Genomic DNA, 14,762 nt, shown 5'->3' with positions numbered 1-14,762 from the left:
GTTTTGATTGCGTCGCATCCCCCTCCAACAAATTCGAACTTTTGGCAACGTTGCCAGAGACGTTCTACTTGTTATTGCTTGCAAGCCTTTGAAAAGTATTTCATTCTCAAAGGTAAGATTTAGATGTTATGTATATTTCGTGACTCTTACTTATCCTTGCCCAATCCTCTGCTGTCTCTAATTTGGATATACGAGCGCACTTAATTTCCATGGCTGACGCATTCTCTTCCTTTTTATTATGATTATTATTTTCGACTTGGCTCCCAAACAGGGCACTTGAGTTTTGAACAAGATATTAACAGATAAGCTCTTTAGTTTGCCATTCGTCGCCATTATTACCAGGACAGCAACATAAATATCGCGGTGATCTGATAGTCGCTAAGTCGACTCATCAACGCAATCGCATTCTCAGCGCGAACAAAAACCCTCTCCACAATCCTCTCTCTCTCTTTTCCCAGCCTTCAACTTCGACCTAAAAGCACTAGGCATATACAGAAATAAGAATAAACTACAATGGCAATTACCCGCGGCGCAACCGGCAATGCGCGCCCGCGCATAATCGAGACCATATCCACTTCCCCAGTTATCAAGAAACGCCGCACCAACGCCGCAGCGAAGTCTAAGACAGGCAAGGACAGTATTAGCCAGAATAAGTCGATGAAGGAGGGCTCGAGCTCATCCAGCAAGCGTGGGCGCCAACCGAAGGCCTCTACCGCAGCGGGCATCACCAAGAAAGCTGCTAAGACTGCGACTGCGACTGCAAATGCAAAGGCCAAGACTGAAGGCGTAGGGGCTGCGAAATAGGAATGATACTCTGAAAGTAGCTGGCGAGTAGGCTGTGCCTGATGCTGGACAGGAGGGAAGGGCTATCTGGATTCTGGACGTGAGACGATAATGATGCTGTGTTCGTTTGCTTCTTTACAATGGGATCATCTGGTATTCGCTGTTTAAGCGGCATGTTTTGCCTTCCTAACCTTGTGCTTTTTCTGATTTAGTTAATTTGAATTCCTTTTATAGTTCTTTCATTGGAGCCACTGTTACGAGAATCTTCAATCAACCAAATATTGTGCTCTGATTACCTGGTTCATTTCCCTTTTTCTTTGTCTCTTTTTTCTCGCATTTAACATATGAATGTATATTCTATTTACATCGGAGCGCGCAAAGGTTCGTACGGGAAATGGATTTGTGTGTGTTGCCTGTGTCTTTGATCATCATTATCATCATTTTCTTCTTCAAATGTATCTCCTCATCAGCCTGAGATAGTTATATCTACAAACCGAATATCGTTATTAGCACTTGCCAACTCTACCACAAATTAGATCTAGATAGTTTTAGTGGTAGAGGTACAATGTCTTCCTTGAGTTGGGAGGAAAAAGGTCTTTGAGAACGGGGTGAGTGAGTGTTCTTTATCTCCCTCTCCTTCTCCGACCCTCTCTCTCCGACTCTCCCTCTCTTTCTCCGTGCTGCACACTGGATATACTCACCTTAATGATCTTGACTGACGAGCTCCAAAGAAGTATAGTATATATGTATACATGTAGAGCAAAATCTACTTCCCCCCTTAGCAAACATTTATCATCAAGATAACCCGACTGCTGAAGGCATGCCGAGAACCCGTCCACTATCAGGGGGTTGAGAATTTTGTATGCTTGCTTGCCCCAGTGAGGCTATGCAATGGAGCTTCGTTTTTACTGTACATTAAAAGAACTATCTAGGTAATATACAAAAGCAAGGCGACAAAAAGAAACCCGCCCCATTTCCAAGTGAAATGGATGGATTTCAAATACTTTGACATTAAACACCAAAATTAAACACCAAAATATGCAGTATGCACATTGCATGCCAACCAATCCGTGTTGGAATGATATATTTATCGGAGCTGCCGACCGACAAGTCCATAGGCCCTTCGCTTGGTCTTGCAACATTTGTCATCTTCTAGCTCCGCTGCGCTCTCTTCCTGACTAGGGAAAATCATCGTCAATCATCGTTCTCCAAGCCTCTAGAGTGTCCTTCTCCATCCCAATTGGTAAGGTCATAAGATCGAACTCCATCCTCATCTACGGTTGAGGGTAGCTTTTCAAGTTCGGCCCAGAGATCTGGAAAGGCCATCCTTGCCCATGATTCAGCCTGGTCGCGCCATTTCTGATTAGGGAGGTTGTTATATAGGAGCCCAATACTGTGGTGAAAAGGAAAAGGAGGAGGTTTGGTTAGTTAATAGTCACTTTGGAGAAGCGGAAGGGAGAGGCTGAAGAGTATGTGTGGAGAATTGGAGAGGGATTTGGGGATGGGAAAACGTACGTAGGCACCGTAGGGATTTCTCCGGTTTCTGCGTGCATTACACTGATAGCGTCTGAAGCACGTTCAAGCTCGCCATGGACACTCAGCGCGCGGATATAGTTATTGTAAGTCCTCCTATTCAGAGGGAGATTGAGCGCTTTCAACTTCTCAACCATCTCGGTCGCTTCCTGTAGCCCTTTGCGGTATGTCGCGCATGCGCGGAAAAATAACGTAAGAGAGTAGTAAGAGGGGCCTTCGTCCGAATGCAAAATCTCCCTGAAGCATTCCATCGCCTGCTCGTGCTTTCCGCATGCAGTATATGCTGCCATAAGCTTGTGCAGTAATGTCCTTGTCCATTCCACCTCGACGTCCAGTTTCAACATGTTGTGCACAAGAAAAATGCCTTCTGAATAAGCGGTTTTTGCGAGGCAGTGGAAACACACTGCATACGTATGGGCGGTAGGACGATCTTGTGGATTCACTTTTTTACGCATATGTCCAAACACAAGGCATGCTAGATCTGGCCGGCCCCGCTTGAAAAATTGTTTCATGTTCTGTGTCCAGAATTCCATGGGCGCGTAAGGGACCGCACGCGCGAGCAGGTCATAAACCTCCCAGGCGGTTTCGGCCGACTCATGTGGGTCAGCAATAAATTGTGCGAATGGGTTTAGAACTTGCGAGAGCCCTGGTATGCTGCAAGAACTAGCCAATGGCTTTAGAAGTTCTGATATGCCCTCTAGGTCATGGCGAAGGAGTAGCATTCGGCACAGCTCTTCCAAGGTAGCAGCTTCAAAGCGGCAATCTGATTCGAGGAGGCGATCGATGAAAGCTAGGACAGTCTCGTCTTCAGGATCGGCTTGTGCTGCCACGCAGAGTTTTCTCAAAATTATATTCCACAAACCAACAGCCTTCCCTGTAAGCTCGCGCAAGCCTAGCTCCTCATACAGACATAGTGCGCCGGGGATATCACCAGCGTGTAAAGGAACAATCACCCTCGACATGCCTGTAAACCCATCTGGCTCTAGGCCCCACGCTTTGGCAAGTGAGACAATATCGTCAATGCCATCATATTCGTGCTTGATGACCTTGAATTCCAAAAGTTTGTTGATAGTGGCAATAGTTAAAGTCGACCCTAAGTCAGGGTTTATTGTACACAGATCAACTAGCTTTTTGTCCACATCACCTGCTCCTTGTCCTTTTCTGACGGCTAGAAGCAAAACTGCATCTCTAATTTCTGGTGTTGGGTTCCGGCGTGGAAGCGTGAGTAGATCTCTTGCCCAACCGGCCTTGCCGTGCCAAATCATCGCATTTGCAGCGGCAATTGTCGCAGCAAGAGTAGGCTGCAAACGGTTGTTTATCTTGTATTCGTACATAAATCTTGCTGTTGATGCCCTACCCTCCTTCGCAGCTGCCACCGTCAATATTTCATGGGTATTTTGGTCGAGTTGAATTTCATGTTTTTTCATGTGCTCAAAGATTATATTCAAAGCGCCTAGTCCCTCTTTCATAACACCCTTTGCCACAGGTACCCAAGGTTTTATCCCCGCATTTCTGAAGACAGATGACCGGTAATTGTCTATCACTTGGAGGGCTTCGTGGAGTCCACCAGTGGCCGCTAGGATATGTAAATATGGATATAAGACCTCCCGACTGGGAAATGGTTCAGCGCCGGATTCCGCATCAAGGTTGTGACAGATCTTTCGGAAAACAGATTTCGAAAGGGAGCACACGTCGCTATTGGCGTAGGGTTCCCACTGCGATTGCGATAGGGCATTTAGGATATCTTCGGGTTGCGCAATACTCTGTTCCAAGCTCGCCGACTGATTTTCCTTGACGACACTGTCCAAATATTCCCATGCCCACAGTAAGAATTTTGCTTGTGCAGCTGTTAAATCCGTAGGGCTCTCAAGTCGATGCTGAATGAAAGACGAGAATGCCTTCGCGATTGCGTCTGGTGTCGATGGAGATTTTTCTTCCAAGGCTTCCACCAACTGCTTCATTGCTTGAGCCCCATAATCCACATATTCGCTCTTTTTGGTCTCGGGTTGGATATCTGCCGGGCTAACTGTAGGGAATCCAAACAGATATCTCCGCTGTATTTTATATACGTAGTCGCATTGGGCGGTACGCAATGGAGTTGATACAGCCAGCCGCAGGCCGCATCGCAGGTGGGAGAATTGTTTGCTTCCTAGGATCACGCGAAAGGCTCTTTGAGAGAGATAGGATCGCATGATTTTCACCGCTGTAGCCGCCTATATGGGTACATACAATGTCAGTTCAACTCAGGAGTTTTTATTTGAATATGAGCTCACAAAATGTGCATTTTCTTTAATCCATGCCCCCAATCACGTCCAAAGCAGACAATTCCCCGCTGGCGAAGTAATATGAATGGAAAATATTTTCCGAAGCACAGAAGTCGATAGCTAGTCACACATTGCTATCGGAGCAATCATTGATATTCAACGGTTTAAATCGGTATTTAATGTGCAGTGGTCTGAGTCTCAATGTCATTGGAATTTTTGTCGCTCTGCTGCTCAAGAACAATAAATAGACGCCGCTTTCAAGCTCCCGCGAGGCTTGGCATCGAACCATCGAAATATCATCTTCATATTTTCTTTCTCCACTGGCACTCTTCTTGAATACTCGTATTTAACGACAGAGATTTTCCACACCTGGACTCCTGTTTTCCCGATCCTAGTCCAGGACGTATTTGGGGACATACAATGGCTTTTAAGACGAGTTCAATATGTTCCTTTGTCCGCCATACTCCGAGCAACCGGACCCTGCTACAGGCTGGCCAGCGACGATGCAATTCTACCAGTTCTACCAATTCGTTATACAGCCGATTTGCTGGTATGTGAAATTCAATTGGGGTGTCTCTGCATAGAGATATAGCGACATAAACGCCATCTAATATACGGAATGTCTGCAGAGAGAAGCCAACGCGAATCGATGATGAAACTGGCCATGCGGGAGCGATTCGAGAAGCAAGCTCAACAGGAACAGCGAGCCCGGGCTTTCGAAAGACAGCAGAAACGACACTGGGAGAGTGGCGATATATATTCTCCGCACGATCTGAGTCCGGCGGAAATGATGAAGTGGAAACAGAAGAAAAGCCCGCCGACTGATGCGTTTGATGCCCTGTCTCTGAACCCTCTCCACCTGTACAAGGTATGTAGATTCTGCATCATCCGAACATGATATCACAAATTCCGCTTTGTCTGTTACTCTCTATGCGCTGTCGCTTTGAGTTGGCGCATTCTAATTATTTCTTGCCTGGTCGAATGGCTAGAATTTTGCTATCATGTCCGAGTACGTGACCGAAATGGGTCGTATTAGACACTCCTCCGAAACTGGACTGCGACCAGTGAACCAGCGAAAAATCTCTAAAGCCATTCGAAGAGCTGTAAGCTTGGGCCTGATGCCGAGCGTTCACAGACACCCCGAAATCCTTGCTGCTGAGGCTAGATCGAAAATGCAACGAGGGCTGAGACCGTGATGTTCTTGACATAGACTGCGAAATGGGCGTTGGGAAATTTGGCTTTATCCTCCCCTGCTTTTGGAGGAGATGAAGGATTATGTTCTGTACCATAGCGTTTGTAGATATAAAATTTACTACCATTCATTATTTCCCCGTTTTCTTATTCGCACTCGACTCCTTACTCTGTTGGGAGAAGTTGAAGTGTTGGCTCAAGTTGCGGTTGCTACAAGGGCAACCCTAGGAAGTTTATCACCCCACCTTAGTGTCAGCAAGTTCCAGGCGTTCGCGATTCATCAACAACCTTTGTGACCTAGATGAGATGTCCGTGAACTTGACTACTGCTGCGAATTAATACCCGCGGAATGGCCATTAAAAACGGTAAAGCTCAGTCGTTTGGACTTGGTGGTAAGCATCGGCGCTGATCATGTTTAATCTAGATATCATCCTGGCTCCGAGCCCCTCTACCACTCGAGGTCAGCCAACACAGCTCTCATGCGATTCCAAAGGCGAACGGTTAGCCTATGCAGTACGTTAGGAAACAGATGAGATATGCTTTTACTATCTACTTCTTGAGATCCTATTTTGAAAACTGACTTGAGATAACTCGCTGGGAAACCTAGTCTAACAAATCTATCTTCATCCGCTCTATTGACAACCCCTCAATCTCAAGACAATACACAGACCACAAAGCGGAAACGACAGTTGCGCGATTCTCACCTTCTGGCTATTATGTCGCCAGCGGCGATGAGAGTGGCACTGTCAGGGTCTGGGACTGCGTCGGGGAAGGTGCTACAAAGGGCGAATACTTCATTGTCAGCGGCCGCATCAACGACCTTGCATGGGACGGAGACTCGCAGCGGATCATAGCAGTGGGCGAAGGGAAACAGAGATTTGGCCATTGTTTTACTGCAGATAGCGGCAATTCTGTTGGTGAGGTTACTGGCCACAGCCAGCGAGTCAATTGCGTGTCCATCCGGCAGCAACGGCCCATTCGCGCTGCCACCGCAGGAGATGACAAGTCCCTAATTTTTTACAATGGTCCACCTTTCAAATTCAACACGAGCACTGGATCGAATCATGTCAATTATATCTACGGACTCGCTTTCAGCCCGGATGGCGCAAACCTCGTCAGTGTCGGGGGTGATCGACGGATTTGGCTCTACGATGGGAAAACTGGAGAGACCAAGGCTCAAATAGGTTCGGGGGAGCATACAGGTAGTATACTGGGTGTCTCCTGGTCGCAGGACTCGCGCAAATTTGTCACAGCTAGCGCAGACCGGACGGTAAAGATTTGGGATGTGGAGCATGGGAAAGTCGTGCAGAATTGGAAGATGGGCGAAGAAGGGTCCGTGAGCATACCGGATCAGCAGGTTGGAGTTGTTTGGCCGGCTGGAAGAAGTGATGGCCTGATTATCAGTCTGGCTCTCTCTGGTAACCTTAACTATCTAACTGAAGGCAGCGAGAGGCCAACTCGCGTCATCCAAGGTCATCAGAAAAGCATTACCTCCATGGCTCGGTTTGATATTGGCAATAAAGAAACCCTTTGGACTGGGAGTGTCGACGGCAGGCTATACAGCTGCGATATAACTCAGGGGTGTGAAGAACGTGTTGACGGCGAGGGTCATCCTAACTATGTCAATGGTCTAGCAGCTACAAGTGAAGGAAATGGTCGCATTTACAGCGTCGGTTGGGACGACACGATTCGTTCTGTCGACGTAACTACAAACACATATACTGGAAGCGCAACTAAGCTTGCCGGCCAGCCGAAAAACGCCGCCGCCGCCGCGAATAACATAGTTCTCGTCGCAAACTCGGATGGTGTTGAGATTTTCAAAGACGGTGCTAAAATAAGCAATTTCCCTTGCGAGCCTACTTCTCTCAACGTCATTGCTGCGCATGGTACCACTGCTGCAATCGGCTGCGATGACTCGTCCGTCCGAATCTGCTCTATTAACAATAACGATCTCGTTCCCTCAGTAGAAATAAAGGCTTCAAGAAACCCGATCACAGCACTTACCTTCTCGCCAGATGGTTCCTTGTTAGCCGTGGGCGATTCGCGCGGGCGCGTACTAGTTTACAAGTCAGCAGATGGCAGCATTGTTACAGACCGGTGGACTGCGCATACCGCACGAATCAACTCTCTCGCATGGAATTCCGAGGGCACCCATCTGGCCAGTGGGAGTCTCGATACAAGCATTTTTATCTGGAGTTTGGCTTGTCCTGGGGACTGGCTGCAGGCACCCAACGCTCACAAGGAAGGGGTCAACGGAGTGGTCTGGATCACTGACCGCACTAAGATCGCATCCGTGGGGTCTGATGCTGCGATTAAGATATGGCAGCTCGAAGATCTTAAGTAGATAAACCACGAGTTGATGCGCCATTAATCACCATGAAATCAGTTCGTTTCGAATTTCCTATGACCTCGAGGTGGTTGCCAGCTTAGCTCCTAGCCTTGAATGAATGAATGGATTAATGTTATTTGATTCTTACAGGTGTGGAATGATGACCCGCCTAATACTACAGCTATCCGTTTATACGTGCAAAATAATGTTTATCAGTTATTTGAATAAGGTTTCTTACCTATAATTTTATGTAAATTTCTGGGGGCTTGCAATTAGTGTGCTGTCGTGTGGCAGTAATTAGTTGAATGCGTGGACCTTGTCCCAATCTGCATTGAAGCACTGGTCTGGTTATTTAAATATCTTGCCAGTGACAAACCACCACCACTGGGCAACAACATCAATGCCAACCACTGAATCTGCGCACCGAGCCATGTGGGAAAGTTCCCAAACGTGATGACGCCTGCCTCATCCACGGCTCGTCGCTTCGTCAGACCCAAGGTATATAATGAATCTCCCCTTTTTGCTATTGTCGGCGCAATAGCTCTCAACCTCTGGTGTATTTTGCTGACAGAGCTCGCGTTCTAGCTCAGACAGGTCTCCTTCATCTTTCCGAGTACAGGGCAACGACGCAGAGGCCTTATCAATTTATCGCGGGACAGGGAAAATGGTGGCTTGGGGGAAAGAGAACCGTTACTTGGTCGCGGTGCCGCGACTTCAAGCACCAAATCCGGGACCTTCTGGTGCAAATGCTCTGAAAAGTTTACAAGCCTTGCATATTCACTATACTTATTTATCACTTCCGAGGCGGGCAAAGGTGTGATCAAATGCAGCATTGCTTATTTGATTGGCACCTTGGGGACATTTTTGCCAGTATTTGCAGCTTTTCTTGGGCGGCAAGATGGAAAGCATATGGTGGCTACGATAACGGTTTACTTCCATCCAGCGAGGACGAGGGGTAGCATGATATTAGCAACTATGCACGCCTTCTTAGCGTTTATATATGCAACCTTCATATCTGTGGCTAGCATGGGTATTTCACTGTTCTTTGAGGACAAACTCGATCTCCTTCCGCTTGGAAACGCGATCGTCCTTCTCGTTTTCTGTGGAGGCGGCCTGGGCTTCGTTGGATGGGTCAAGCTTCGGCGTGCTGACCCGTTGGCGAATGTGGCCTGCTCTCTTGCGTCCCTGGCTATTATTACAGTTCTGACAAAGGAGGGAGCTGTTCAACAGGGTGACTTGTCTCTTGTTAAAATATTCCAGGTTTTAAAAATGATTGTGATGGGAGCAATCGCGACTATGACCGTCTGTTTTCTACTCTTTCCCGTGTCTGCAAGAACGCAACTTCGCAAAGATTTGGTTGAGATTACTAGTTCACTGGGAACTATGCTAGCAATCATTACTGAAAGCTTCCTGCAAGGCTCTGCAGAATACCTTGGCCAGAACTCCTTCAAAAATGCTTCAAACCGGAACAAAAAGGCCTATGTTGCGGTGGATAAGTGGCTTCAAGAGGCTAAATTCGAACACTACTTTGCCGGGACGGAAAGAGAATATCGCCTCGAAAAAAAGCTTGTTCGGTGTATTCAGGACATCACCCAAAATATCGGAGGACTTCAGAGCGCTGCTTCTCTTCAATTTGACCTTTTAAAACAATCGTACCAACCTTCGCACGTTTCTCCCGCCCAAGAAGGAATCTCCTCTTCCTATATTGGCTCCGGATTATACCCCTCAATTTTCTCGCCAACTGCACACCCTCTAGAGGAACCGACTAAGCCAAACCCGATTCTGGATATGGCACATTGCGACAGGCCAACAACAGGCTTGGATCAGACCCTCTTAATTTCCAGCCAAGGAAATGACTTCGTTCCACAGTCTCCCGCAGATATATTCGAGAAGTTCATTGCCCACCTTGGCCCTTCAATGGTATTTACTGCTTGGTCAATTTCTTGGAATATAACTCTCCAATTTCTCACCGACATACTAACTTTTCTTTCTTTCTTTCTTTGTTTGTTTGGGGAAGCGTGCACTCGCATACACGGTGACAGAAATCCTTGGAGACATTCCGTACAGCACAGGCCCAGAATATGAAGTCGCCATTAATTGCAAATTTCGTACCAGCCTGGACCGAGCTCTTAATTTATATCAAAGTGCACGAAATGATGCACTGAATATGGTATACCCGCAGAAGGATTTCGTCAAGACCAAGTCAGTTGAGACGGAAGCTGACTACGAAGAAGTTGCAGCAAGTTGTGGCCATTTCAGTTTTTCTCTCCAAGCGTTTGCTGAGCAACTCAAAGAAATCCTAGAAGTTCTTGATGAACTTAAATTGGAAACAGATGAGCGGCCGAATGGCAGGTCCTGGGGTTGGCTCAGATTTTGGCGCCCCACCCCTCCTGACCATATCAATAAATGGACTGCAGTTTCAAGTAAGTAATTCTCCAAGTCCGTGCGTTTTTGCATAAAATGGTAACGGTGCAAATAGGGTCAGAGACTGAGCGCGGGGAAACGAGTGTTTCGCCCGAAAATTCCTCTATGCAAGGTAAAGATACCTCGTTGCAACCGCCAGATCATCCATCAGCGAGAGACAAGTTTAGGTACAAAATTTGGAAAGCACTCCGTATCTTCCGACGAGACGAAACAAAATTCTCAATCAAAGTCGGTGCCGGAGCCGCTCTGTACGCTCTCCCTTCCTTCATACCATCGACGAGACCTTTCTATTCTTATTGGCGGGGGGAGTGGGGCCTGCTATCCTATATGCTTGTTTGCTCTATGACAATTGGTGCGTCCAATACAACTGGATATGCTAGGTTCTTGGGAACAAGTTTTGGAGCGATATGCGCTTTTTTTGCTTGGAAAATCACTTCCGGAAACGTTTTTGCCCTTGCATTCATCGGCTGGGTGATGGCATTCTGCACCGCCTTCCTTATTTTGGTTAAAAGCCAGGGTCCCATGGGGCGTTTTATCATGCTCACTTACAACCTCACTGTTCTATATGCTTATTCTCTCTCAAGAAATGATATTGATGATGGCAAAGATGAAGGCGGGGATACACCGATAGTACTTGACATTGCTGTCCACCGTGTCGTTGCTGTCTTAACTGGCATTATTTGGGGAATCCTAATCACTCGGGTGATCTGGCCTATCAGTGGGCGGAGAAAGCTGAAAGATGGTCTAAGTTTGCTGTGGCTCCGGATGAGCGTGATATGGAAACGAGAACCCCTGTCGACGATGACGGATGGAAAGCCTGCCATTGCATATTTCACCCCTAGGGAAAAATTAGAGCTCCAGAGATTCCTGGTCCATTTGGAGACGCTTCATACTTCGGCACGGTCAGAGTTTGAATTGCGCGGCCCGTTTCCCGATGCTACGTATGTAACGCTGCTTAGCCGAACACGACGGATGTTAGATGCTGTCCAGGCTATGAATCTCGAGATCATGAAGAATCTAACTGCTTCAGAAGGCGAGATGGCGTTGTTAGCATATACCCTACCGCAGAGAATGCAACTCTCTGCACGAATAAGCCATTTGTTGTCTGGTATGTTGTCCTTTCTCACTTTTCGTTCGTTTCGCTTGCAACTTGGAACTAATGCCCTGCGCAGTGGTCGCATCCTCCATGAAACTCGAGTACCCTCTGAATGATTCTCTGCCGGAAATAGAGCATTCGCGAGACAGGCTCCTCGCGCGATTGCACCGTTTCCGCCAAGATACCACGGTATCTCGGTTGACAACAGATGAAGACTACGCCTTACTCTATGCATATGGTATGTTTGCCAGCTCATCTTTCCCCTACAAGAAATTCTTACGATATATCGGCAACATACTGACGATTGTACGAATTTTGTGCAGTTCTAGTTACCGGACAGTTGGGAGATGAAATAATGGCGATTATTAGTGAATTAAGCAAACTATTTGGGATACTAGATGAGGATGTACTGAAGCTCCATTAGGATGGAGACAGGGCGCGTTTTATTTAATCCATGAAAAATAATTCCATCTCTTGTAATAATATGTTTATGTTTATATTCAAGCGAACAGAGATATTCAAAATCTCCGAATATCATGTGTACACAACAGTTCGAAAGTCTATCCTGGTCCAAACTTAAACCCACGCACTCTCTAATCACCACCGCCCCCATCCGAACTTCACTCCATGCCATACAAGGCACAACCAACAACTCTTCCATCAGATATCCAGCATCCTCCCCGATATCCCGTCTCTCAATGACCTCTCTTCCCCTTTCCCATCATCTCTGGTATATATCCGTCCATTCCTTTTGCATGAGGGCCTAATCCGCGTCCTCCTCTGGCTTCGCGCAGCCCCTCGCGCTGGTGGTCCATTTTGGCCCTGAAACACGATGCAGATCGATCCCGCAGCTCTGACTGGGACAAATTCATCGTCTACCATCCCGGCGACCAAGCAACCTGTTGTCCCCCCTCCGGTAACCACCCAGAAACCATCCAAAGCTCTCATTTCTGTTCCGCGACTTGACCTTGAGCCGATATACACGGAGTTAAAGGCGGCCATCGGCATCCAATGGACGGAGTACAAGGAGGCCATCGCTCTCCTTCTTCTAGGTGCGTTTATTATAACTACGCTTCCTTTTCGTTAACCAACTAGAAGAGGACATATTATTCTAACGCTGCACTTCCGTCTATTTTTTCCCTTATGTCCGGGGTGCAAAAGGCCATTTAAACCAGAATGAATTCTCATCGCGAGTCGATCATTTCCTCTCTTCCGACCCCAAAATCGAACATCTGCATAACAATTTCGTATGCGCAATCATCGGAAACCTTACGAGAGACCTTCCAGACCATGGCGTTGCAAGCTGGGTTTCGGCGAACGATAAACCGACAGTAGTATCGAAACCTGTATCAGGCGATGCTGCGGAACAGAGACTTAAAACGGAGATTAAACAATTACCGCCAAAGGATAGACGGCGGTTAAAAGCGCTTCCTGAGGTATGTTTGTCTATGTCTATACAGGTGGGTATGAAGAGACGGTGGTGATCTAACCGGTATATATGTTTCCCTCTTAATAGCCGGACCCGCATTCTCTACCCAATCCACTGGAAGAGTATCATCAAGCCAAACAGATCCGTCTCCCAGATCAAGTGCCCGCCAGTGCTGGAGGCCTGAACAAGACAAGTAGGTGGATAACAGTACATGAATGGTGGCGAGATGTGAATAGAAGTTAACTTCATGCTTTTAGATTGGGAACTCGAAATTCGGAAACGTTACGCGCAACCCCTCGCTTCTGAAATCGGAGAATTTCCAGATGCAGATTCGATATATGCGCGCATGGTCCCGATATGCTACGAGGAATCGGTGGTTAATGCGGCTTCATTTCCATGCGCGGTGTTTATGTCCATCGCAACCGAAAATTTCGTTAAGGAGTTCCTGTCCATCGTGTTCGCAAGAACAAGACTAAATGGGCCATCAGGGACCATCAATGGTACCATGACGCGGAAATACCGGCGGCAACTTGAACGGGAAGAAATGGCATTCACCCGTGGAGAGCTAGTGAAGAATACCACCAGCGGCTTCTTACCTGTTGAAGCTAAGGAAGCGAGCACAAGACAGGCGCTGGGTGTCCCGGACTTGAGATTGGCTCTGGAACTTGGCGGCGGTCTGCTGGGACATATGCCCCTGGTTGTCGATGAGATATTAGGCGGATATGTTGAGGAAGAGCTTGAAGCTGAACGACAAGACTACCTGGAGAGTATAAATGATACTAACAATCTAAATGGCATCGATGGGTACTCTGACGATATGGATATCGATGAATCTGGTTGGGAGTGGGATGGCGCAACTTCCAAGGATCGAGCACAACTAGGAAGCCTTCTCGATGATTGCCTTTCGATGGCTGCGTGAGACATGTATTTGCTGCTCTCATCAGTTCTACTTTCGCTTCATGTTCCATTAATTCTTCTGATCCGGGGAGGTAGGTTATGCATTTACCATTGGAGTGGGTGAGTCGGTGAGTAGGCGTTAGGGACTGGTTTCGTATTTTGTTCTCCGCCACCTTTGAATGGTTTTGCTTATTTATTCCCTTTGGCCGTTTGCTTTTTTGCGCCCTGCGCCTTTGTTTTTGCTTCTCATATCTTTTCTCTGCTTGCTTTTTGTATACATGACTGCCGACCGTGATGGGTTGGGCTCATTACTCGTTACATTGGGATACTTTTACGTGGTTTTCACGCTTTGGAGGGTCTGGTGCATTGTTGATCCACGGCTTCTATTTTGCTTCTGTTCTTCATTCTGGTTTTCCTTCTTGTACCTATATACTTATACTTCCGAAGGGTGAGCCTTGTGTGAACTATATTGCTCACAGGATCATCATTACAGGGCATCATGCTCCACTGTTCTAGGTAATTTTCTATATAATACCCAGGAGGAGTGGTTTCGTTGCTAATATGGTTTGAGCTGGAAAGCGAAGGCTGAGCCCTCTCGTTCTGTTGTTCCTTGAATATCCGCAGAGATTGCTTGTCTTTTCGTACCAGCCATTGCGCGCAGTCATTGAGCGCGATTCGGGATTCGGGATATTATTGTTATATACTCCATTGTCCAAGTTCATATATATTGTAATTTTGAACGCGTTGGTGTATTTGAATTAATAAAAATCAGAGCAGGTATCTTCATATCATTATCGTAGGTATATCATTCTAGCA

The 14,762-nt window shown here is 47.0% G+C and overlaps 6 protein-coding genes across 6 annotated transcripts; 5 read left to right on the top strand and 1 right to left on the bottom strand.

The window, feature by feature from the left end:
- Nucleotides 1–513: 513 nt before the first annotated feature.
- Nucleotides 514–895, top strand: HCBG_00840 (uncharacterized protein; the record flags this gene model as incomplete). The annotated part of the gene is made up of 2 exons (XM_045427890.1): nucleotides 514–786; nucleotides 857–895. 2 exons carry the CDS (start codon nucleotides 514–516, stop codon nucleotides 893–895), a joined length of 312 nt encoding a protein of 103 aa, XP_045291865.1.
- Nucleotides 896–1,977: 1,082 nt separating this feature from the next.
- HCBG_00839 (uncharacterized protein) lies at nucleotides 1,978–4,787 on the bottom strand (the record flags this gene model as incomplete). Its single annotated transcript, XM_045427889.1, has 3 exons — nucleotides 1,978–2,176; nucleotides 2,299–4,529; nucleotides 4,590–4,787. 2 exons carry the CDS (start codon nucleotides 4,506–4,508, stop codon nucleotides 1,978–1,980), a joined length of 2,409 nt encoding a protein of 802 aa, XP_045291864.1.
- A 213-nt stretch (nucleotides 4,788–5,000) lies between these two features.
- On the top strand, nucleotides 5,001–5,776 carry HCBG_00838 (mitochondrial 37S ribosomal protein RSM18; the record flags this gene model as incomplete). The annotated part of the gene is made up of 3 exons (XM_045427888.1): nucleotides 5,001–5,130; nucleotides 5,210–5,448; nucleotides 5,570–5,776. 3 exons carry the CDS (start codon nucleotides 5,001–5,003, stop codon nucleotides 5,774–5,776), a joined length of 576 nt encoding a protein of 191 aa, XP_045291863.1.
- Nucleotides 5,777–6,120: 344 nt separating this feature from the next.
- On the top strand, nucleotides 6,121–8,115 carry HCBG_00837 (stress protein p66; the record flags this gene model as incomplete). The annotated part of the gene is made up of 3 exons (XM_045427887.1): nucleotides 6,121–6,163; nucleotides 6,196–6,284; nucleotides 6,379–8,115. The coding sequence occupies 3 exons, from the start codon at nucleotides 6,121–6,123 to the stop codon at nucleotides 8,113–8,115; spliced, it is 1,869 nt and encodes a 622-aa protein (XP_045291862.1).
- Nucleotides 8,116–8,553: 438 nt separating this feature from the next.
- Nucleotides 8,554–12,044, top strand: HCBG_00836 (uncharacterized protein; the record flags this gene model as incomplete). Its single annotated transcript, XM_045427886.1, has 6 exons — nucleotides 8,554–8,598; nucleotides 8,686–10,020; nucleotides 10,118–10,523; nucleotides 10,580–11,632; nucleotides 11,697–11,858; nucleotides 11,944–12,044. 6 exons carry the CDS (start codon nucleotides 8,554–8,556, stop codon nucleotides 12,042–12,044), a joined length of 3,102 nt encoding a protein of 1,033 aa, XP_045291861.1.
- A 242-nt stretch (nucleotides 12,045–12,286) lies between these two features.
- Nucleotides 12,287–14,677, top strand: HCBG_00835 (uncharacterized protein; the record flags this gene model as incomplete). The annotated part of the gene is made up of 4 exons (XM_045427885.1): nucleotides 12,287–12,672; nucleotides 12,782–13,056; nucleotides 13,137–13,242; nucleotides 13,307–14,677. 4 exons carry the CDS (start codon nucleotides 12,453–12,455, stop codon nucleotides 13,966–13,968), a joined length of 1,263 nt encoding a protein of 420 aa, XP_045291860.1.
- Between the last annotated feature and the right edge of the window lie 85 nt (nucleotides 14,678–14,762).

Source organism: Histoplasma capsulatum, assembly GCF_000150115.1.
Source record: "Histoplasma capsulatum G186AR genomic scaffold supercont2.1, whole genome shotgun sequence".
In the NCBI taxonomy this organism is placed as follows: Eukaryota; Fungi; Ascomycota; class Eurotiomycetes; order Onygenales; family Ajellomycetaceae; genus Histoplasma; species Histoplasma capsulatum.
The sequence above is the reverse complement of the archived record's forward strand: the minus strand, read 5'-3'. Positions and strand labels throughout refer to the sequence as shown.